The sequence below is a fragment of the Rhinopithecus bieti genome, unplaced genomic scaffold, assembly GCF_001698545.2.
Source record: "Rhinopithecus bieti isolate Rb0 unplaced genomic scaffold, ASM169854v2 scaffold_17184, whole genome shotgun sequence".
Classification (NCBI taxonomy): Eukaryota; Metazoa; Chordata; class Mammalia; order Primates; family Cercopithecidae; genus Rhinopithecus; species Rhinopithecus bieti.
In genome coordinates this window covers 1,679,351-1,702,960 of record NW_016809106.1, presented here as the reverse complement: position 1 = coordinate 1,702,960, position 23,610 = coordinate 1,679,351, and the positions used below count along the sequence as shown (strand labels likewise).

Below are 23,610 nucleotides of genomic sequence, written 5' to 3'. Positions count from 1 at the left end.
TTTAATCAGACAGTTTTTGGGGCAGACCATTTTTATGTCTGTATTTGAAATTTTCCAGGATCTAACAGGAATTTCAGGCCAAAAATGTTCCCTAGGGATGCAAGCATTCTCTACCGGTGCCCAAGAGCAAGCCACTAATCACTTTTCAAAAGGTAAATATTTAATGGTGGACTCTGGTGGTCAGTAAGCTCAAAAGCTTAAGGCTGTCTTTCTGCTGCCCCTACTAGATTTTGCCATGAACTCCAATCCCTTTGGGCATTTGTTGCTATTTGGGTAAAGCAGCTTGTGGATTTTAGGCACCCAAAGTTGTGGCTCATATTCTTATCCACTGAAAACCTTGAGAGCTTCTTGTTATTTGGGATCCCCTTAAAAAATAAATCTCTCCCTCCCTCCCTCCTTCCTGTCCTTTCTCCCATCTGTCCTCCCTCCCTCCCTTCCTTCTTTCTTTCTTCCCTTCCTCCCTCCCTCCCTTCCTTCTTTCTTTCTTCCATTCCTCCCTCCCTTCTTCCTCCTTCTTCCCTCCCTTCTTCCTCCTTCCTTCCTTTTCCTCTTCACGTGTCTTTTTTCTTTTTTCCCTTTCTTTTTTTCTAATGGGACTTAACAATACCCCAAATGTAAGATAGGATTTCTCCAGTATCCAAGGAGTTGTACCATGTGTTACTCATTTCAGGGTAGCATCAGTGAAACATTTTTTCATCACTTAACAAATATGCCTGATTCTTCAAATTTTCCCTGTTGGGTCGTCCTCATAATTCTCCAGAATTGACAAGCCAGCCTCATCTTGCCATAGGAGTCGTGCTGGTGCCAATTCTGACAGCCTTCTTATTTGTAAGCCTGATAATCATTATACCAGTAAAGTTGTATATCAAAGTATCTTTTATTATTAGTAAGTCTGGATCTCTACATAAAAGTTTTGGGACATGGATAAGGGAATAAGCATATCTTTGTGTGGAAACTGTTGAAGTAGATTGTGTGCGGTCTCTCAAATAAAGGCAAATTGAGATTGGCTTTTTTTCAGAAACTAGGATTGAAAAAAAAAAAGGAATTTTTCAGATGGATGACAGTATTGTAAGCCCCTGGTGCCTACCAAGCTTCCTTTTTAGCTTGAACTATATTGAATACTGTCAAAGCTACAGGAATCACCACTTTATTTAGACCTTAATAATCTATAACGTCAACCAAGAAAAGCTGACTGCTTTGGTCAAATAAGCCATCTGTATAGAGAGGTATTACGAGCCAGGAGACCAGCCTCTGTGACATCCTTAGTTAATACAGATGTCGCCAGTCCCTTCCCAGGAAATCCATCTTGTTTTTGTTTGGGGATTACTGGGTCTTTCTGGCAGAGAGGTACTCAGTCAATGTGCACAATTACAACAGGTATATCCACCATTTTCACCACACCTGTCCCCTCATGTGGAAGTTCACCCTGGCCTGCACATAAGGTGTGGCTGGGCCAGCTGGATATGAGATGAGACCTTTCCTTTTGAACAGCCACCTTTCCCTACTCTCTCTGAGCAGCCTCCACTTCTTTAGTACAATGGCCAGGTATAATTACACTGATTAAGCTCAGTGTAAAATGTGGCTTCCCAACAAATGGCCATAAAACTAGCTTCAGCATGTGGTCCCAGATCTCTTGGTAGAAGTGGTGGAAGAGTAGACCAGCCCTCCCCATGCAGTGGGGTCACCTAGCTGGTCCTCCTCACCCGCTTCCACTATTAATCCTCCTACCATCACAAGAATGGAATCAAAATCTTTCTTCACGAACGCCATGTTTCATCCCTTCCTGAACCTCCATCAGGGAATTTTTCAAATCAGCTAACTTAAGCATAAGTACTCTAAATTCCTAGAATATTATCGCGGAGAGAAGAACATCAATTTTTCTTTTTTCTTCCAAGGTATTTAGGTTTTACTTATTGGTGGACAAGGAATTCTACGATAGGCTGAGTAATTCTCCTCCCTGAAGATGTCCAGGTCTTAATCCCTGTGATATGACCTTACATAGCAAAAGGGACTTTGCTGCTGTGATTAAGAAACTTGAGATGGGATTAAGAAACTTGAGATGGGACAATTGTTCTGGATTATCTGGATGGTCCCAATGTCATCATAAGAATGCTTATAAGAAGAAAGCAGGGAGAGGGGATGTGATGTTAGAGCCAGAGGTCAGAATGATGAAATCTGAAGTTGAAGGAAGGAACCAGAAGTCAAGGAATGCAGCCAGCCTTCAGAAGCTGAAAAAGTCAAAGGATCAGAATCTCCCCTCAGGAAACCTTGACTTTGGCCCAGGAAAAGAACTTTGGAAACTATTCAGCTCTGAAATTTTAGATTTCTGTTGATAGAGTTATTTCTTCTGTGGTCTATTTTCAGTATCTCTTAGGATAGAGTAGAGTTATTCCAGCCTATGAATAGGGGGCCTAGTTCTCACTCCACCTCCCTAGCTCTACTCACCAGTAATCGTCAAACAGCTCCATCTTGAAAGGGGAGGTCTGTAAGACAATCGAAGGGAAGCGTTCTGCTCAACTGTCCATGTCACCCTTTTATCATTTGTATACGATATTATTATTAGTGTCTTCACAACAGGAAAGAAAAACAGAAGAGGGAGGCGCGGGTTGGCCCAAGAGATCCTGTGCCTTCAAACCCTACGAGTCCATACTTTAAAACAAAATGAAGAAATTAAGTCTTAAGGAACTAGAGAGTCGCCTGCAACAAGTGGATGGATTCGAAAAGCCCAAGCTACTTCTAGAACAGTATCCTACCAGGTCACACATTGCAGCATGTATGCTCTATACAATCCATAACACGTATGATGACATTGAAAATAAAGTCATTGCAGATCTAGGATGTGGTTGTGGAGTACTTAGCATTGGAACTGCAATGTTAGGAGCAGGGTTGTGTGTTGGATTTGACATAGATGAAGATGCATTGGAAATATTTAATAGGAATGTGGAAGAGTTTGAGTTAACAAATATTGACATGGTTCAATGTGATGTGTGCGTATTATCTAACAGAATGTCCAAGTCATTCGATACAGTGATTATGAATCCTCCCTTTGGGACCAAAAATAATAAAGGGACAGATAGGGCTTTTCTAAAGACTGCTTTGGAAATGGCAAGAACAGCAGTATNTACAATCCATAACACGTATGATGACATTGAAAATAAAGTCATTGCAGATCTAGGATGTGGTTGTGGAGTACTTAGCATTGGAACTGCAATGTTAGGAGCAGGGTTGTGTGTTGGATTTGACATAGATGAAGATGCATTGGAAATATTTAATAGGAATGTGGAAGAGTTTGAGTTAACAAATATTGACATGGTTCAATGTGATGTGTGCGTATTATCTAACAGAATGTCCAAGTCATTCGATACAGTGATTATGAATCCTCCCTTTGGGACCAAAATAATAAAGGGACAGATATGGCTTTTCTAAAGACTGCTTTGGAAATGGCAAGAACAGCAGTATATTCCTTACACAAATCCTCAACTAGAGAACATGTTCAAAAGAAAGCTGCAGAATGGAAAATCAAGATAGATATTATAGCAGAGCTTTGATATGACCTGCCAGCATCATACAAGTTTCATAAAAAGAAATCAGTGGACATTGAAGTGGACCTAATTCGGTTTTCCTTTTAAAAGCCCCTGCAAACAAAAGTAGTTTAAAACCTATTTAAAATGAATAAAAAATTGGTTTACTAAAAAAACAAAAACAAACAAAAACAACAACAACAACAACAACAAAAAAAACAGAAGAGGGACACACAGGAAGGAAACACTTAATTCCTGGTATGCTTCTCCATCACCTGTGAAGATGGTAAAAACCCATGAAAAAAAACCATCAAAATTGAGAGTGTGTTTGCATTACATAGAAAAGAATAAGGAACAGCCGGGAGGTTGTGTCTTATTCCCAAGTGGACACGAAACAGGGAAACTGGCTTAAAAGCCCCATAGGTGGTGGCAACAGAAAGAACAGTAGTTAGGTTAAGTAGAATTAAATGAAGGGAGTGCCAGGCAGTTGGTGAAGTCTGAGAAGTTCCCTTGGGATTTAAGGGAAATGCAGACAGGAGCTTCTACTCCTGACATCTCCGTCATTCAATTCATACTTGGAGTCCCAAAGCTCACCCAGCCCTCCTAACAATGGCAATGTCATTGTGTCTGTGCTCCTTTTCATTTGTCTCCATTTTTCCAGGACCCCTGCTCCAGACAACAGATTTGATAACCTGGGGTCAGCAGCAAGGATAGTCCCCACTTCCATTCCAAAGCTTGAAAGGAAGTGTGCAGCGAACATACCCTTCCATGCAAGGGTATGTTATGCTGGGATGAGTCCCGAGCACCCTACTGGAATGCTCTTTGACCATCTCCATAAATACTTAGAGATTGGATATGCCAGTATTATTCACCCACTGCTAGAGTTCAGACACGTTTTGGCTTAACAAAGCTTGTGTGGGTCTAATCTCCCAATATATCACACTGTTTCCAGGGAACACACATTTCAATTGCAAGATTCTTTTAAACAATCTTTGGAAGTTGAAGAGAGCCTGTATAGATCCACAGGAAACACAGAACTCATCCCATAAGTACAATTAAATACAAATAACAGAAGAGTTAATGCCAACCTAGTGTTCTACTTGTCATGCAAGAGGCAAATTAATTAAGAAGGATTGTCAGTACAGAAGAGCAATGTGAATTTTGAAGAGCTCTTAGCAAAGCAGATTTTTTTTCCTTACATTTGGAGCATGGTTAAAAAGTGCACTAAGGCTAACAAACTAGAATAGTCATATAATGAGCACCTATAGCTTTTCTTGAAATATTTAAAAAACATTTGCAATGCTGAAGTGCATCTAATAAGAAGACACAGATCTTCCAATCAGCATCTGATACGAAATGACTGAAATGCGGTCAAGCCAGAAATTTGCATACATTTAAAGTCAGTCAACTGGGGCACCTGTTCAAAGCAGGGAGGCTCTTCCCCTCCATTGTGTTAACTGTTTCCAAGATGGCACATGTAGGTGCCCAGAGAGCAGGGTTATTACGCATTTGTAGTTCCACCAGGTTGAGGAGGTCTAGATCTTTAGATTTAGATGAACTGGAACAATAACCTTGGGAGATAAGGTTGGAAGACTGGTCAGAGGCTCAAAAGGAGTAAGTCTAAGATCATTTACATAGGGTGGATTAATGAAACAGATTGCAAAAATATAGGAAAGTTCGTAACTGCAATGAAATCTTAGGAGATGATGGTTCCTTATCATCTATGGATCGACATCACATGATACGAAGCCTTCCTGTATTGTCTCTCTCAGTGTTTTGACAAGATGTTCTCTCCAGTTCTGTGAGCCAGAAAAACCTGGAGAACGTCTGGAGGGGAAAAATCAAGAAAATGACAGATAAACAAGATGCCTCTTCCTTGGTTCAATGATTTAGAGATTTTCACTTGGAAAAAAGGTCTGAGGGTGCTGAGTTGGTAGCAATAGGAAGCCGAGTGTCACCAGGAGGAGAAAGGCCAAAGTTTTGCTGCCACTTCCCCTACAGACTAAAGCAAAAGAAATGACCAGAATGCCAGATGAAGAAGTTTATGGTGGATATAAAGTTGAACTATGTCCCTGAAAAAGCAACTAGTTCTTCAGGTACAGGTCTTCTTCTCTAAACGATGACATATCAGAAATGCTTCAAAACAGCAAAGCACAGTGAGAAATCCCTCAGTGAGTGCTGACTCCTTCACCTGTGATGCAAATGTGAATGGACTGACATTCATGCAGGTCATCTGTTTCTTCTGCTCATTATTGCAAAGACTACAAACCTTTTGTGGGCGGGTGGAGAGGCGGATGGAAGATAAAAAGAAGACCCATTAAAATAGAAGGGAAGCGTGGCCCAAAGAAGAAATGGAGTTAAAATAACCCAAAGTGAAATTTAGCAAACCCAGAAAGGAAACCTTGAAAGAGGTCTGAAAAATACCTGCTGCATCATTGTTCGCAAGTCATGACCCACTTTCAGAGACTGCTCTCTGACTCATGTCTGTTTTGCAAAGAGAACTTAGTGTACCTGGTGGAATTAATCAGGAGTCTCGCCTTGCTGCAGGGTAGCTACATTTCATCACAATACTGGTCTGATTCCTTAACTTCATTCACTTTGGGCTATTAAAATGGTCTCCTTCTGGTTATAAAGAAAAAGCCTGTGGGGCATGGTGGCTCACAGCTGTACTCTCAGCACTTTGGGAGGCAAAGCCTGGAGGATCACTTGAGTCTAGGAGTTCAAGATCATCCTGGGCAACATAGGGAGACCCTGTCTCTACAAAAAATTTTAAAAAAAATTAGCATGGCATGGTGGCCATTGTCTGGAGTCCCAGCTACTTGGGTGGCCAAAGCAGGAGGATTTCTTGAGTTCAGGAGGTCAAGGCTGCAGTGAAAACTGATCACACCACTGCACTCCAGCCTGGGAGATAGTGAGACCTGTCTCAAAAAAATTAAAAGGAATAAGCCTGTCCATTTTACCACTTCCATCCTTTCCCCGCCCCCCCATCTCCAACATCCCACCTCCTGAAGCAGGCTGGATGTGAGCTCCAGCCCCATGGTGTGCCCTTCCCACCCATCTCCTTCCACCCTGTTCTTCCTCCTTTCTCACTGGAGGCGGGAGGGAGAAGGAAGAGGTGTTTCCTTACATAAAGGCAGGCCATGAGGCTACCAGGCCACTGCCTATGTCTGTGGGCCATCTCTGCCAAAGTGACTCCTGGGCTCTAGCAGGGGCCAGTTAGGTGGCTGGAGCTCTCTGCCACCCCACATCTTTGCACTTTTGGCTCTGCATCTTTGATGCCTACACCTTGCTTTGCCCCTTCTGCCACACTCCTGCAGGAACACATCTAAATCCCTCCATTGCCAGTCTCTTTTCTCCCCTGCGACCCTGCCCTTGTCCATCTTCCTTGAAGAAACCTTTAAGCATAGAGGGACATGGTCCTTGCTCAAAGTCTGGCTGAATCCCTGTGTGATCTCCCTACTGTACTCCAGCAGCCCAAGGCAAGTCACCAGCTCAGAAGCTGAGCTGACAGCCAGTTGGGGAAGAAGATGCCAGTTTTCCTTTCTTGCTGCCTCCTACAAACTTTAAGGGCTATTCCCATCCTTAGGCTCCATCTTCCCCAAGTGTAGTTTCCTTTCCTCTCCTAGTTCTCCTGTTAAACTTCTAAATGGAAAAGATCACCAAACCAGTGAGGTCTCTACTGCCCCTAGAGAGATTAGCTCTTCTATCAAGAACTGGGCCCTTCAACTTGGTCCTGGGGGAGCCATATCTGCTGAAGTCTCTGCTCAGTGACCTCTAGAGCCAGGAGAGGTGCTCATTTGGCACTTCACACAGAACTGTCACGCTGACGTCTGACGTTTCCCTGACATTTGGGAGGAGAGGCCTTTGTTGGAGGAGGCCTAAAGTCTCTTTAGCCTGCAGGGAAAATCTCCAAGGCCAGGACAAGCCTCTTGATGGCTATGGGATGCTAGAACCAGCTTAGGTTTAGGAGGAAAAGGAGGAGAAAGGAGAGTTAGAAGGAGCAGGCAGTGGAGACAGGAGGGTAGAGAGGTATACAATGTGCGAAAAAGAGATGCATATGGCGGGGAGCTGCAGTGGGCCACCTGGCCTGGGATCACCTGGCCTGGGATCACCTGTGTCTCATCTGTCCCATCTGTTGCTAAGTAAAAACACGACCGAATCACCATGATTTGGTGTCTCTGGGGGCCTTCTTATTAGGCTTTTCCCCCTGTATTCTGAGTCCATGATTCTGCCTTACCCTCCAAGTTGATCTATACCTCCATGCAGTGGTATTTGTCCTCTTTAGTTGTAATTCTGTCCCAGGCTGTTAGCAATATTGCCTTCTTATTATCTCCTCCACTGAGGATGACTCATGGTCCTTTCCGCTCAAAGCACTGGCTCAATAATTCCTGAGTGTGCCTCGTCCATCATCCTTCATGTGTGAAGGACCAAGCCTTTATGAAAATGGAAAAATATATTGGCCTTTGGCTGCAGTAGTGCTCACTGTGGATCACATATCACATCTCTCTTGTGTTCATAAAGGTTGTAGCTCTTGAGAAGCTTTAACTTCTCCACAGAGCTAACCCCTCCATCGAGGCCTGGTACACTGACCCTCAGCACATTTCTCGCTCTCTTCTTTCTCCTTCCCTGGCTGTATTTAAACATGACAAGAGCCCATATCTTTTTGAAATAGGAATTATAACTCTGTTTGTTAAAGTCACTGCCTTCCTTCTTTTCCTTTGTGCTGACCTAACTTCTCACATGTCACCCAGCTATTTCCTGCAGGCTGTGTGCACAGCCGCTAGTATCCTGGTGGCCAACCTCACAGGAGAGCTTCATCTTGCCTCGTGGCTCCTGGACTATTCCACAGTGTTGTTCTGGAAGGTTCTTCGTCAAATACCCCTCCACTTTCTCCCACTTACTAACGTTCTCTTATTTCTGAGTCTTTCTGGTTTACTTCCTAATTACAGATTACATGTCCTATCATAAATCACTCACATCTCCTTCAGATCCAATAAGCCACTTTGTTTTTATGACACTTTCTTTGTGTCATTTTTGGATGATTACAAGTGGCTACTGTAGGTTACTGGGCAGCCCTTTTTGGCTTCTTTTACATCTTCCTGGGCAATCCCGCTGTGAAGTGTGATATATGAAATGCTGTCTCTGTGGTTCAGAGCTCTAAATTGGAGTCAGACAGTCATTGTGAGAAGGACAGCCCGTGTTTCTTGCTAACTGGCAAAACAAACAAACAAACAAAAAACAACCAAAAAAAACCCAGGAAAAACCAGGAACTTGTCTTGAACCTTTGAAGTGGGTCAAACTGCAGTGACCACCACATTCTGGAAAACAGCTGAATTTCTCCAGCACTGCAACCCTCGAACAGTGACCACCAGTAAACTATGGATGCATGTTCTAAGTCAGCCACCTCTACCAATAATAATTCTCCAAAACAATTTGTGTAATCACTCTGAGCTTCCTTTTAGTTTTCTCTTAAAATCCCCTACTCCCCTCTGTCTCTTCAGAAGCCAAATTCAGAAGCCTGAATTACAATTTCTAAGAGTAAGACCCCAATAAACGCCCTGTCTTCTTGCATTGCAGTTTGGTCTCTCCCCTCTTCTTGGCTGACACTACCCAGTGAATTTACCCATTTCCCTTCTTCTTTAGAGCTTCTCTTCCTCTCCTTTTATACCACTAGTTACCCCTCCTTTGACCATTTCATAGATTCCACAATCTGGTGAAGCACTGTTTCTTAAGATGCATTACTTTCCAAACCACCCTGCCAAAAAGCATACCCAGCTCTCTCTCCTCTGATATTAATAACAGGGCACTGGCCTACGTGGTTTACGTGATCCAACCCTGGGATATTACCTGTCTGATCTCACCTCCTACCCCTCGCCACCTCACTTTCTAGGTTCCAGCCACACTCTTTGTTACTCCTTGTTATCGGCTGAATATCGTCCCCCACAAAAGATATATTGAAACCTTAGCATCTGGGACCTACAAACATGGCCTTGTTTGGAAATAGGGTCTACACAGATGTAATCAAGTTAAGATCATGTCATTAGGATAGGTCCTAATCCAGTACAACGTAAGCACTTATAAGAAGGGGAGAATAGATACAGAAAGAAACGCGCCTAGAGGAGATGGCCACATGAAGACAGAGACAGAGATTAGAGTGATGCATCCATAAAGCCAAAGAATGCTGAGTACTGGTGGCCACCAGTAGAAGCCAGGCAGAGGCAAGGAAGGATTCCACCCTGAGTCTCAGAGTGACCATGGCCCTGCCCCTTCTCAGTCTTGGACTTCTAGCCTCCAGCATCATGGGAGAACATATTTCCATTGTTCCACATCTCTCAGTGTGTGGTACTTCGTTCCCACAGCCCTTGGAAGCACACTCCTGGAGTACATGCCTTAGAGACCTAGCTCTGAGGTTCTCTCTTTGACTGCCTTCAAGCTCTGCTCTGAGGCTGCTTCTCAGAGATCTTCTCAGAGAGGGCTTTCCTGACCATTTGCTACAGAATGGCAGCTGCCTCTCTCCACCCACTCCTTATCACTGACCACCCGCTTTACTGTGTTGTATTTCCTCCATGGCCCGCATCACCATCTCACCCACGATCAATGCATGCCTGTGTATTAGTCCTTTTACACATGTCTGATAAAGACACACTCGAGACTGGATAATTTATAAAGGAAAGAGGTTTAATTGACTCATAGTTCCACATGGCTGAGGAGGCCTCACCATCATGGCGGAAGATGAAGAAAGAACAAAGGGACATCTTACATGGCATCTGACAAAGAGAGAATTTGTGCTGGGAAACTCCCTTTTATAAAATCATCCAATCTCGTGAGACTTACTATCACAAGAACAGCAGAAGAAAGACCTGTCCTCACGATTCAATGACCTCCCACTTGGTCCCTCCCACGACATGTGGGAATTATGGGAGCTACAATTCGAGATTTGTGTGGGGACATGGCCAAACGATATCAGCCTATATGTGTTTATTGTCACTTCCCCCTACTCATGGGGGTCTATTTTGTTCACTGCCGGATTATTGAGTTCAAAAACAGAGCCTGGAACTTTAAAGCCGCTCAATGATTATCTGTTGAATATGAATTAGTTCCACTTTCACATATCAACATAGCAAGTATTTGGGTCTATATGTTGCTTTATGTTGGTATGTGCAGACGGCTGTTTGATTCTAACTTCCTAAAGGGCAGTGGTTGAATCTAGTTGTGTAAACAGCGGCTCAGCACAGAGTCACACACAACGTGTGTGTGCATTCAGCTTCCCTTGCCGACAATAGCAGATCTCAAAATGTGGATGATGAACAGTACAAGTATTCTGTCTATAAAACTATGGAACTGGTTTTACATTTAACTGTTGGAGAGAGATTTCCTTATTTATTTTGCAGCCCACACTAAGAATAACTCACACTCCTTTGCCACCTGCTCTGTGCTGGCAGTCTACGTGTGTTCTCTCTGCCATGATATGGAGTCTCGTCGCAGTTTCATAGTCTGGGAGACAGAGTCTCAGAGAGGTAAAGCAACTTGCTCAAGGTCATGGAGCTAGAAAGTAGCATGGCAGCCAGGGTTCAAATGCAGGCAGCCTGACTCCAGAGCCCTTGCTATAAGCTCAGTGGTATCTTCTCTACTGATATTTAATCAAAGAAATACAGGCTCTTTTCCAAAAATGTGAAACAATTTATGATGAAAGAAAGAGAAGAAATGATTCAAAGGTAGTCGACTGAAAAGATGAATAGCACATTCGCTTGAACTATATGAGGTAGAAAGAACTAAGAATAAAATAGAAATTATGAAGCATTTTAAGTCTAGTAGACAGGAACGAGTCTCAATTTTTTTAACAGATGAAATAGTCTAAATTTGTTGGAATAAAAAGTTATGGGGGAGGGGAAACGTACGTATATTTTATACACAGAAATCAATTTCTATGTTCTATACTTAAAGGCAATCTGAATTTTGACAAAATATTAGTATAAATGATATAAATATATTGAAACTATCTAGTCCAGACACACAGACACACACACACAAACAGACAACTGCAAATATGATGGCTGTCTTCCATCAGTTCTAAGCGGGTATGCCTTAGGTTATATTTTTCTGGCAACTTCTAATTTAAGACTTAGTGTAGCCATCAGTGTAGGAAGCAGGCGACTTTCCCTGACTCCACAAGGCTGGGATGTAGCATTCTGTAAGGACTCTCGCCAGCTGTGGCGTCATCTCTTCATCACGCCTAACACATGGTATTAGAATGCCCTGTTGACTGGGTGTGATGGTTCACACCTGTAATCCCAGCACTTTGGGAGGCCAAGGCTGGTGGATCTCCTGAGGTCAAGGGTTCATGACCAGCCTGGCCAACATGGTGAAAACCCATCTCTACTAAAAATACAAAAATTAGCCTGGTGTGGTGGTGAATGCTTATAATCCCAGCTGCTTGGGAGGCTTGAGGCAGGAGAATCACTTGTACCAGGGGGCAGAGGTTGCAGTGAGCCAATATCGTGCCACTGCACTCCAGCCTGGGCAACAGAGGAGACTCTGTGTCTCTTAAAAAAAAAAAAAAGCGAATGCAAATGCCCAGTTTACTGCTGTGGCTTCACCTCTCCATCATGTGTAATACATGGTATTAGAATGCCCTGTTTACTTATTTTCTCTCCTGCAGGTTGTGGTTTCTTTTTATTTTATTTTATTTTTTTGAGACAGAGTCTCACTCTGTCACCCAGGCTGGCGTGCAGTGGCCTGATCTCCAGTAACTGCAGCCTCATCCTCCCAGGCTCAAGAGATCCTCCTGCCTCAGCCTCCCCAGTAGCAGGGACTACAGGGGGGCACCACCATGCCCAGCTAATTTTTGCAATTTTTGTAGAGACAAGCTCTGGCTATGTCGCTGATGCTGGTCTTGAACTCCTGAGCTTAAGTAATCCTCCCACCTCAGCCTCCCAAAGTGCCCGGTGGCTCCCAAAGGCATGAGCCACCACACCCAGCCAGATTCCTTAAAGACAGGATCTATATGCTATTGATATTTGGACCCTCCCACTAACACAAAGCTAGCTATCAATACACTCTTGCGTTCCACTAGGACTGAAAATTTCATTTCTTTAAAAACAAAAATGCTTTATAGCAGTTAGGATGATATAATTGGAAAGATAATTGGAAAGATTGTTGGGAGTTAGAAAAATAAAATCAAGATTGATTTCCTAGAGCAAGAGTTCTTATCTTGGGCCTGTGTAAGTTTACTATATAAGATCTGTAAACACTTCATATATATATATGTATACATATATATATACACATACATATATATATATATGTGTATATATATATATGGAGCTAGAAAGTAGCATGGCAGCCAGGGTCCAAATGCAGGCAGCTTGGCTCCAGAGCCCTTGCTATAAGCTCTTGCTATATATATAAGCCCTTTGCTATATATATATATATATATATATTATATTATATATATATATATATGAGCTTGACGCTACTTTTTGATATAGCAAGAAGTAATCAGGTCAAAACCTGAAATTACATCTTTATCAGTGCGTGCTCACCAGACATTTCTAACAAAAGAAAGGAGTACAAGTCAATCCTTCTCACACATAAAGTCACATAATAAAGTTTGAATTTTGAAATAAGGCATGTTGTTTAAAATGAGGCATGTTAATAAGGATGGTCTATGTTTAAAAGAAAATACATTTTCCAATTATTTGAACATTTATAATTTTGTTAGCTTAACTTACATTTTTAAAATTTAATTGATTTATTAACTTATAACAAAATTAAATATGTAGCTGGGCATGGTGGTGTACACCTATAATCCCAGATACGTGAGAGGTTAAGGCTGAGGACTGAGTGTGCCCAGGAGTTCAAGGCTACAGTGTGCTATGATTGCACACCACTGCACTCCAGCCTGGGTGACAGAAAGAGGCCTTGTCTCTAAAAATAAATATATAAATAGAAATATTTAAACATTTTAAAATAATCCCTATTTGCCACTTGAAAATGTGCAAACACTTTTAAATCACTAAGATACATATTACCTTGAATGAAGCCATATAGTGTGTACATATATATACATATATACACTCCTTGTTTTGTATAACTGTCTATATACGAAAGGGGGTGCCACCTGCATGTCAACTCTGGTGTATGCATTGGAAGAAATGGGGAAAAGTGCAGGCAGGAGGAACATAAATAAACTGCAATCCTCACAATCCATGAAATGTACTTAGTATCCCCAAATCAATGGGATAATCACAATATTCTTAGCTGAGGGGAGTTTCCAAAAAGAATGAAGAAAAGATTTATAAAAAATGCTCAAAAGTTAGCAGCATTTAGACACCTCCTAAAAGATGCTTATAGTCCATACACCTGAGGAAGTATCCATGTTTAATAATTCCTCTGTCTAGAGGCTTAATTTATGCTGACTTTCCAAAAAATCTAGGAGACAATGTAGATGACAGACATCGTTCAAGGAGTACTGCCATCCATCCACACTAATCATGCCTGTGCCCTTGAAAGTGCGAGGATCCACTTCCATCTCAGATATTCATTAGCCCATGAATACGGACCACACAAACTGTGTTTGCAGCAATCACCTGACCCCTCACTTTATTCCTTCTCCTTCTCCTATCCTCTTTAATTTTTCCTCAACTGCTTTTCTTCTGATCTTATCTCAATCTGGCTCTGACTACTGTCTATGTGACTACACTCCTATCTCAGTTTTTAAACACTTGCTGATCTACAAAGTATTTAAAGCTAAATATTCTACCCTGGATCAGAGAACTCAGTGGAATTCAAACTCTGCCTTAGTCACTGGAGATTGCTGAGCTAGACCTCACCCAGCCCTCCCTCCTCAGTTCCACCTCACTGCTGGGAGGGTGATATGGTTTGGTTCTGTGTCCCCACCCAAATCTCACTTTGAATTGTAAAAATCCCCATGTGTCAAGGGCAGGACCAGGTGAAGGTAATCAGATCACAGGGGTGGTTTCCTCCATGCTGTTCTTGTGATAATGAGTGAGTCTCATGAGATCTGAGCATCTGACATTTCCCCTGCTTGAACACATTCTCTCCCCTGCCACCCTGGGAAAAGGTGCCTTCTGCCATGATTGCAAGTTTCCTGAGGCCTCCCCAATGCTGTGAGCCAATTAAACTTCTTTCTTTTATAAATTACCTAGTCTTCAGTAAATTGGTACCAGGAGTGGGCTGTCATTGTAAAGACACTTGAAAATATAGAAGTGTCTTTGAAACTAGGTAATGGGCAGAGGTTGGAACAGTTTGGAGGGCTCAGAAGAAGACACGTAGATGTGTGAAAGTTTGGAACTTCCTAGAGACTTGTTAAATGGCTTTGACCAAAATGCTGATAGTGATATGGACAATGAAGTCCAGGCTGAGGTGGTCTCAGATAGATATGAGGAACTTCTTGGGAACTGGAGCAAAGATGACTCTTGCTATGCTTTAGCAAAGAGACTGGCAGCATTTTGCTCCTGCCCTAGAGATCTGTAGAACTTTGAAACTGAGAGAGATGATTTAGGGTATGTGGCAGAAGAAATTTCTAAGTCACAAACCATTCAAGAGAAAGCAGAGCACAAAAGTTTGAAATATTTGAGGCCTGATAATGTGATAGAAAAGGAAAACTCATTTTCTGGGGAGAAATTCAAGCTTGCTGCAGAAATCTGCATAAGTAATAAGAAGCTGAATGAATGCTAATCACCAAGACAATGGGGAAAATATCTCCAGGGCATGTCAGAGACCTTCACCTCCCCTCTCTTCACAGGCATGGAGGCCTAGGAGGGAAAAATGGTTTTGTGGGCTTGGCCCAGGGCCTCCCTGCTCTGTGCAGCCTCAGGACATGGTGCCCTGTGTCTCAGATGCGTTGGGTCCAGTCATGGCTAAAAGGGGCCAAGGTACAACTCAGGCCATTGCTTCAGAGGGTGCAAGCCCCAAGCTTTCGTGGCTTTCATGCTGTGTTGAGCCTGTGGGTGCACAAAAGTCAAGAATTAAGGTTTGAGAATCTCTGCCTAGATTTCATAGGATGGGTGGAAATGCCCTGAATGTCCAGGCAGAGGTTTGTTGCAGGTGTGGAGCCCTCCTGGATAACCTCTGCTAGTGCAGTGAGGAAGAGAAACAAGGGGCTGGAGCCCCCACACAGAGTCCCCACTGGGGCACTGCCTACTGGAGCTGTGAGTAGAGGGTCACCATCCTCCAGAACCCAGAATGGTAGATCCACTGACAGTTTGTACCATGTGCCTGGAAAAGCTGCAGACACTCAACATCAGACTGTGAAAGCAGCTGGGAGTGGGGCTGTTCCCTGCAAAGCCATAGGGCAGAGCTGCCCAAGGCCATGGGAGCCCATCTTTTGCATCAGCATGACCCGCAAGTGAGACATGGAGTCAAAGGAGATCATTTTGGAACTTTAAGGTTTAATGACTGCCCTGTTGGATTTTAAGCTTGCATGGGGCCTATAGCCCCCTTGTTTTGGCCAATTTCTCCCACTTGGAATAGGTATATTTCCCCACTGACTGTACTCCCATTGCACCTTGGAAGGAACTAACTTGTGTTTGATTTTACAGGCTCATAGGGAGAAGAGACTTGCCTTGTCTCAGATGAGACTTTGGACTTGGACTCTTGAGTTAATGCTGAAATGAGTTAAGACTTTGGGGATTGTTGGGAAAGCATGATTGTGTTTTAAAATGTGAGGACATGAAACTTGGGAGGGGCCAGGGCAGAACGATATGGTTTGGCTCTGTGTCCCCACCCAAACCTCATTTTGAACTGTAACAATCCCCAGATGTCAAGGGTGGGACCAGGTAGAGGTAATTGGATCATGGGGTCGGTTCCCTCCACTGCTGCTCTCGTGATAGTGAGTTCTCACGAGATCTGATGGTTTTATAAGTGTCTGACATTTCCCCTGCTTGTACTCATTCTCTCTCCTGCTGCTCTGTGAAGAGGTGCCTTCTGCCATGATTATAAGTTTCCTGAGGCCTCCCCAGCCATGCAGAACCATGAGTCCATTAAACCTCTCTTCTTTATAAATTACTCAGTCTTGGGTATTTCTTCATAGCAGCATGAGAATGGACTAATACAGAGGGGAACTGAGGAGATGGTCTTAAATCCAAGTTCACTAGAGCAGTAGGAAAAGTTAGGGATGAGGATTTTTATCTGCTGACTTACGGAAGCAAATTATCATCATTGCACATATAAGATCTGGTATCATTTTGAAAATAAACTGACGTTCTTGGCTTTATTATATTAACACTGTACAAATCACAGGAATAAGGAACAAGAAAGGAATGATTTATGACCCCCTGCATATAGAAGATGTAGTTCTGCCTTTTTTTTCAATGGCCTACGCATTGTGTGAGCAAAGTCAATACCAATAATGAAATGTAGACTGAAGGGCTAAATCGGTTCAATAAAATGCAATAGAAAGACTAGAGGACTGAGTAAATTTGGAAAGGCTAGTGCCTGCAAGATTAGTATTTATTTGGACAACAGGTAATTACAAAAATCAATGTCTGTATATGAAAACACGACAGGCAGCCATCTGTCACAAAGGGAGAACCAATTACTAATAGTTTGGACTTGCAGTTAGAATGAGAGAACAAAACAGATCTGTGTAGAATCCTTATTAGAGTTTACGTGTGTGTGTGTATGTGTGTGTGTGTGTGTGTGTGTGTATGTGTGTGCATGCAAATATGCATGCCTCCCTATGTAACTGAATGGGAGAAAGAAAGGGAAACTCCGGAAGCTCACTTTGTGTTTTATTTAAGTCTTTTGTACTTCCCGTGTTCCTTTGGCTAACACTTGCTAACTTCAATCTCATTTTGTCAACTCAGGATCAGGGTGTACACTCAGTCATACATCACTCTTCCCTTCCTTCTCATCCCAGCCTCCCAGGTCTCCTAGGAACATTATCATGGGTCCTGGCAGTGTTTGCAGCCTTTAGAAGGTAGTATGGAGGGTTGCCATCGATAACATGAACTGCTGCTAGGAGTGCCAGCTGCTGGAGGCCACCCCAAACAATGAGAAGTGATACAAGCAATCTTGAGTGCACCCATAGCAAAATATAAAAAAATAAGCAGAAGCACACATATGTACACACACACACACACAGACATATACACACATACTAAGACACACACATATACACACAGAGACACAGGCATACACACAGACACAGACACATGTACACACAGAGATACATGTACACACTGACACATAGAAATATATATGAAATAAAACAGTAACTTTAGTGTCTTTACTGTTCCTGGCCAAAACGAAGGAAGATGAATGCACATTTCGCCACTAAGCAGTTTGCATATGTTGAGTCATTTGATTCTTACAAAGACTCTACAGAGAAGGTATCAGCATCTTCATTTTAAAGATTAGAAAAGAAGCCCCAGTATAATCAGGTAGTTCGAGGTGACTGAGCTGGCAAGCAGGAAAGCCAGCCTGGGAAGCTCATCCATTCGCCATGACTTGTGCTGGTCACCCCTTCATTGGAAGGCCTGTGTTCACTACAGTGCACTAGGGGTCATTCTGATGTAGCCAGAAACAAGTCTACAGTTGCTGTCACTACAGCTCCTGTCAGGTGGCATCGCCACTGAGAGGCCCCAAGGCTGGCCCATGGATCATGTTTACGGAGCCAGTTAGACCATGACTTCAGACTTTCCCGGGCCATGAAGCCTGCACTGCCTGGCCGGGTGACTCCCTGTAATACAGTCTGACTCTATCTCTTGATGTTTGACTTCTGACAGCTTTAAAGCCTCACCCTTCCCTCCTCTGCCCCACATCTGAGCAAGCTGATAAAACTCAAGAGCTTCCTTTTCTGGTACCCGCAGGAGTTTCAACCCGTACAAGGCCCAGTCTGCATGTGAGAACCCACTTCCTACAACCATAAAAACTCCATGCCAATTTCCTTTCCAAAAGCTTTCTCAAGCCAGTTTTGGACCTGCCTAGGATCCACTAAGCTTGACCCAGAAAACCTCACTGTGTTAAGTGACACTTTTTCAGGCCCTCTTGGTGTGTGAGTCATGCCAGCAACCTTGGCATCAGAACAACCAAATTTTGGGTGGCAGTCCATCCCACTTTGGCAGGGCACCACAACACTCTTGAACCAATTCATGCTAACAATGAAATGAAATACTTTCATGACCTTTAGAGAAACTCTCAAAGTTATAGTCTTCAAAAAAGAGAAAACTTATGGTCTTCAAAAAAGGACAATATACGATGATGGTATGTGATCCCCCAGTCAGAAATCTGTCCTTAATTTTGCATGGCCATTTTTTTTTCTATTAAAAATAGAGAATGACTAAGTTAACATCTGTTTGGGACAGGAGTCACATAACTTTAATGCATTTTTAGGTCAATTTAACTGTTGGTATTTTTTCACATTTAAAATTTTTCTCAGATGGACAGTATTTCTCTATATCTAAACTTCGGCACTGCTGACATTTCGGGCTGGGTGATTCTCTTTGAGGACTGCCCTGCACTTTCTGGGATGTTTTGCAGCATCCCTGATTTCTACGAGTGATACCCACAGCCTCCTCCAGCTGGGACAACCAAAGATGTCTCCAGATGTCAAATGTACCTTGGGACAAAATGACACCTGGTTGAGAACCATTGCTCTATATTCATTCCACAAAGAAACAGCACTTTCCTGATAAGCATGAGCATGGACCATGCTCCCTGCAGTCCCAGGGGAAGATAGATGAAAAATATAAAAAGCCATGAGGCTATGTATATCCCAATGCAAGCAAGCAAAATCTATAATAAATTGCAATTATATCTTCAAATCTCTCTTTCCACTCTTAAACTAATTTAGACTCATCCCCAGAATTGCTTACATGCCATAAAGACGACTCGTTATAGTTTACAAAATCTTTTTTAAAAAATTGACTACTCAGTTCCTTATATGCAAATGCTTGTCCCTTGTTTCAAAAAGTTAGATTTGGCTGCAGCGACCACTGTGATTTTCCAAAAATACCGCACAGCACAATATATGCACTTTATGTATTCCAAAAACACAGAGCATGTTAACAGTTGTTTACATGATGGACAATGACAAGAGTCTCCTTAATGGAACACATATCCACATTTAATCCACTACTCCTTTGTAAATAGCGCCAAACACGTGGTTATAACACAAAACCTAGAATCTTTATCCTATCAATGAGTTCTTCAGGAAGGCCAGGTCATAGCTTATACTGACTATAATAATTTTATTGTAATTTGAGGAGATAACAATTGATACTTAGTATGTCTTTAGGATTTAGGGGCAGAGAACACTCCCAGAGTCGGAATCAGGAAGAGAAAGACAAATCAAATTCCAAGTATGGCATTTGACAATCCAGCCTCTATTGATAACTAGCATACACTATTGGTCCTCCGTTCCTCGGTATTCAAATACTAAAAGCGAAGAATGCATGAACAGGCCTGCTAATCAATTACACGAAACATGCTATGTTTTAGTCGTAAATATAGATCTAAATTTTAAAAGCGTAACTTCAGTTCTCCTAATTCCTTTCCCCGCCAACATTAAGAAGATCTGAGGGCTTATGAATCTGACACCAATCATTTCAGAATCCAAGGAGCACTTACCTCGGCTTTAATTTTGTTGTCTCCAAAACAGAGGTGTTGCAAGTAGGCTGCCGCGTTAGACTGGACTGAGGGAAACTGGTGCTGCAGCATCTGAATCACTTCCGGCAGTTCCGGGTCTCTCCATCCAAACTCTCTGAACAAAAGGAAAGAACGGGGGAGAATATGAGAGAGAAATCCTACCACACTGTTAACACACGGTTAGCTTATGTATGAAATGTACCTGAGTTTATAAGAAAATATTTCACAGATGACTGTTCTGGTTTTCTTACATGCAGACCCATTTAAGAGGATTTGGAAGAGATTTCCTAGAGTAAATAGTTTTCTTTTTCTTTTATATTTTTTTTATTTTTTTTGAGACGGAGTCTCACTCTGTCGCCAGGCTGGAATGCAGTGGTGTGATCTCGGCTCACTGCAACCTCCGCCTCCCAGGAGCTTCACGCCATTCTCCTGCCTCAGCCTCCTGAGTAGCTGAGACTACAGGCGCCCGCCACCATGCCCAGCTAACTTTTCATATTTTTAGTAGAGACGGGGTTTCACTGTGTTAGCCAGGATAGTCTCGATCTCCTGACCTCGTGATCCGCCCGCCTCAGCCTCCCAAAGTGCTGGGATTACAGGCGTCAGCCATCGTGCCTGGCCTAGTAAATAGTTTTCAAGTGCAAACATGTGCATACTACATATATTGATTATATAGATTATATATACAGATCAATCTATCAACTGAAGTTACATGTTAATGAAGATTATGAAAATAATCTAAAATAGCATATGATTTTAATATACACATTTTCATTTGAGCTTAAGTGAATTATTCATTTATTTATTTTAACTTTTTTAAGAGATGGGGTCTTACTGTGTCACCCAGGCTAGAGTGCAGTGGTGTAATTATAGTTCCCTACAGCCTCAAACTCCTGGGCTCAAGCCATCCTCCCACCTCAGCCTCCCAAATAGCTAGGGTTACAGGCGTGTGTCACCATGTCCATCTTAAATGGATCAGGTATAGAGGTCATATCTATTTTAGCATATTGTTTCAATAGTCTGATTCTGGCACAGGATTAAGCTAAATTATCAGACAAGAGAAAACAGAATTGGATGAGTCCAATCCAAACGTTGTGAGAGCAGGCAATGTTTATATCATTATTATTTTTATTACTGTTGTTATTTTCACAATCTCTTCTTTAAAAATAGACAGGGGCCCTATACAATTCTCTGGGGATAAAATATAGTAACATAATGACTTTATAAAAGGAAATTATTTATTTAAAAGCTAGGCTTATTTGCAGAATGTTAATACATTTTATGCATTGCACATTTTCCTGTCTCCTCCTTTTTACATCTGAGCTACTCCAAAAAGCTGGTTGTCATCTTAAGCAATATGCTCTAAAATATTTAAGTCCATTCTAAAACATTATCTTGATTGTACTGTCATACAAAGAAATATTCTTTTATTAAATCTCTCCACTCAACCAGTTAGACCATGCTGCTAACAGGACCAACTGTATGAATTCTATCCCTGCAGCAGGGAACCAATTTTTAACAGAGAAATAAAATAGCAACCTCCAAGACTACAGGTAAAAACTTGACCCCACAAGCCACCAAAGGGCACTATTTATCCAAAGGACAGGCTAGAAGAGAAATGAGCCAGTTTTGCAACCACCTCTAATCCTCATGAAACAACTCAAAAGCATACATCCTATGGATGCCAGGTCGATGCTGTCATCTGGGAAAAGAAGACATGAAAAATGGGATAGAGAAGGAACAGACAAAGGTTAAAAGTGTTCTCAAAGATTTTAACCTCTTCTCTTTATCTTTCCTTTATCACAACTGGTAGAGGTTGTCAGGCAAACCTCGAAACATGTTGGTGCTTCCTTTACAGCAAGTGAATCCAATATGAACTAGAATACCTCTTGAAGTGGCTTAGTTTTTATTGGAAGGATAAAGCATTCTATTTAATGTGCATTTAGCATTTTATAAATTTACATACAGCCAGACAGATTATATATATATACACACACAGACACACATACTCAGAAAGACATACAGTATAATAATGCATGTGTCAAGAAACCTACTCAAGTGATTGCTGATAATGAACAAACTATTGAATCCTTCTTGGCTATGTGATCACAGTAGAAAACATAGAATTAAAAATGTAAAGCCTGTTTTTTTTAAAAAATTTAATTTCTTTTGTTTTGTAATTCTAAACCACGTCTGCAACGCTCAGATAGCACAGTCCTTCTTATAAGAGTAGCCCTCTAGAATTATATTCTTTATGCAAATTAAATCAAAATCTACTAAATACCTGTTAATTAAAATTAGAAGTGTAAAGACACTGGATGGCTAAGATGAATTCAGGTAAAACTATGCTTTCGGAAAGTGATTAATAAATAATTCATTTCAATCTATTTTATTAACCAGTCAGTAATTGCTCTATTAGGTGACGGCTTACATGGCATATGCCAAATACACCTTTTGAACAAGAACTCTAGGGAAAAGACTTAGGGGCTCTTTGCACACATGCATGCACCTGTGCACACGTACTTGCACACACCCTCCCCAAACTCAGACAGGATGGATGAACATTCCAAAGACTCATGAGTGCAGAGGGGATCCACGTCCCTCACACTAGGTCAAAAGAAAGGCTGTTGCCAGCTCTGCCCTGTCCCCAACCCCAAAACCTCTGGAATCCCGAGCATCCCTTCCCTCCCCACTTCTGCTCTCCCAGACCTCCTTACTTACCTTCACTCTGCTGATCTGCAAATGTCCTCCCACCTCCCAATCACCACTCTTCCCACCTGAGGCATTTAAACACGCAGACACGCACACGTGATTGTGCCACTTTCCTGCTCCACACCCCACCATGGCTCCCACTGTTCTTGAGAGTCTAAGACACTCCCATGACCTTGGAGGCCTTGCTGGGCTCACGCACTCCTGCCTCGCTGGCTCCTGCTTGGCCCTGGCCTGCCTCTGCTCCTGTTCTCCTGTCACCTGGCCTGCCTGGCCTAGTGGCTTCTCACTCAAATGCGGGGCCTCAGGCTCTTTACGACTTCCTCAGGGAATCCCGTCCCAACTCCTATCCACGCAATGCCCAGTGGAGGATGACACAGTCATGCTGTGGGCCATGAGGTGACCATCTCTCACTTCACTCTGGTAGGCTCTGAGGCCAGGGCCACAACTCTGTTGGTCATCTTTATCAGCTGGCTCCTACAGTTCTCCCTGACATCAGATGGACTCCACATAAATGCGTTTTGAAAGAATGAAGGTGCCAAGGAATGAAGAAAGGGCTTGGACAGAGACAGTGTTTCCACAGTTCTACTGGTGACTCTCAGAAGAGCAAGAGTCATTTCTAGATTAGACACCCAACACACACACGCCCACCCAACACATACACACCCAACACACACACCCAACACACACACACCCAACACACACACACCCAACACACACACACACTCAGCACACACACCCCAACCCACACACACCCAACACACACATACAC

The 23,610-nt window shown here is 42.5% G+C and overlaps 2 protein-coding genes across 4 annotated transcripts in view; one reads left to right on the top strand and one right to left on the bottom strand.

Annotated features, from left to right (window-relative positions):
• Positions 1–23,610, bottom strand: part of CTNND2 (catenin delta 2) — a 414,955-nt gene that overhangs the window by 257,065 nt on the left and 134,280 nt on the right. For all 3 annotated transcript variants that reach the window (XM_017888565.1, XM_017888568.1, XM_017888566.1), the window contains exon 4: positions 20,115–20,247. In XM_017888565.1, the coding sequence (XP_017744054.1) occupies positions 20,115–20,247 (133 nt within the window). The remainder of the gene's footprint in view (positions 1–20,114; positions 20,248–23,610) is intronic.
• LOC108539686 (methyltransferase-like protein 5) lies at positions 2,662–3,697 on the top strand. The gene is made up of 2 exons (XM_017888569.1): positions 2,662–3,055; positions 3,394–3,697. The coding sequence occupies exons 1-2, from the start codon at positions 2,662–2,664 to the stop codon at positions 3,546–3,548; spliced, it is 549 nt and encodes a 182-aa protein (XP_017744058.1). The 3' UTR covers positions 3,549–3,697.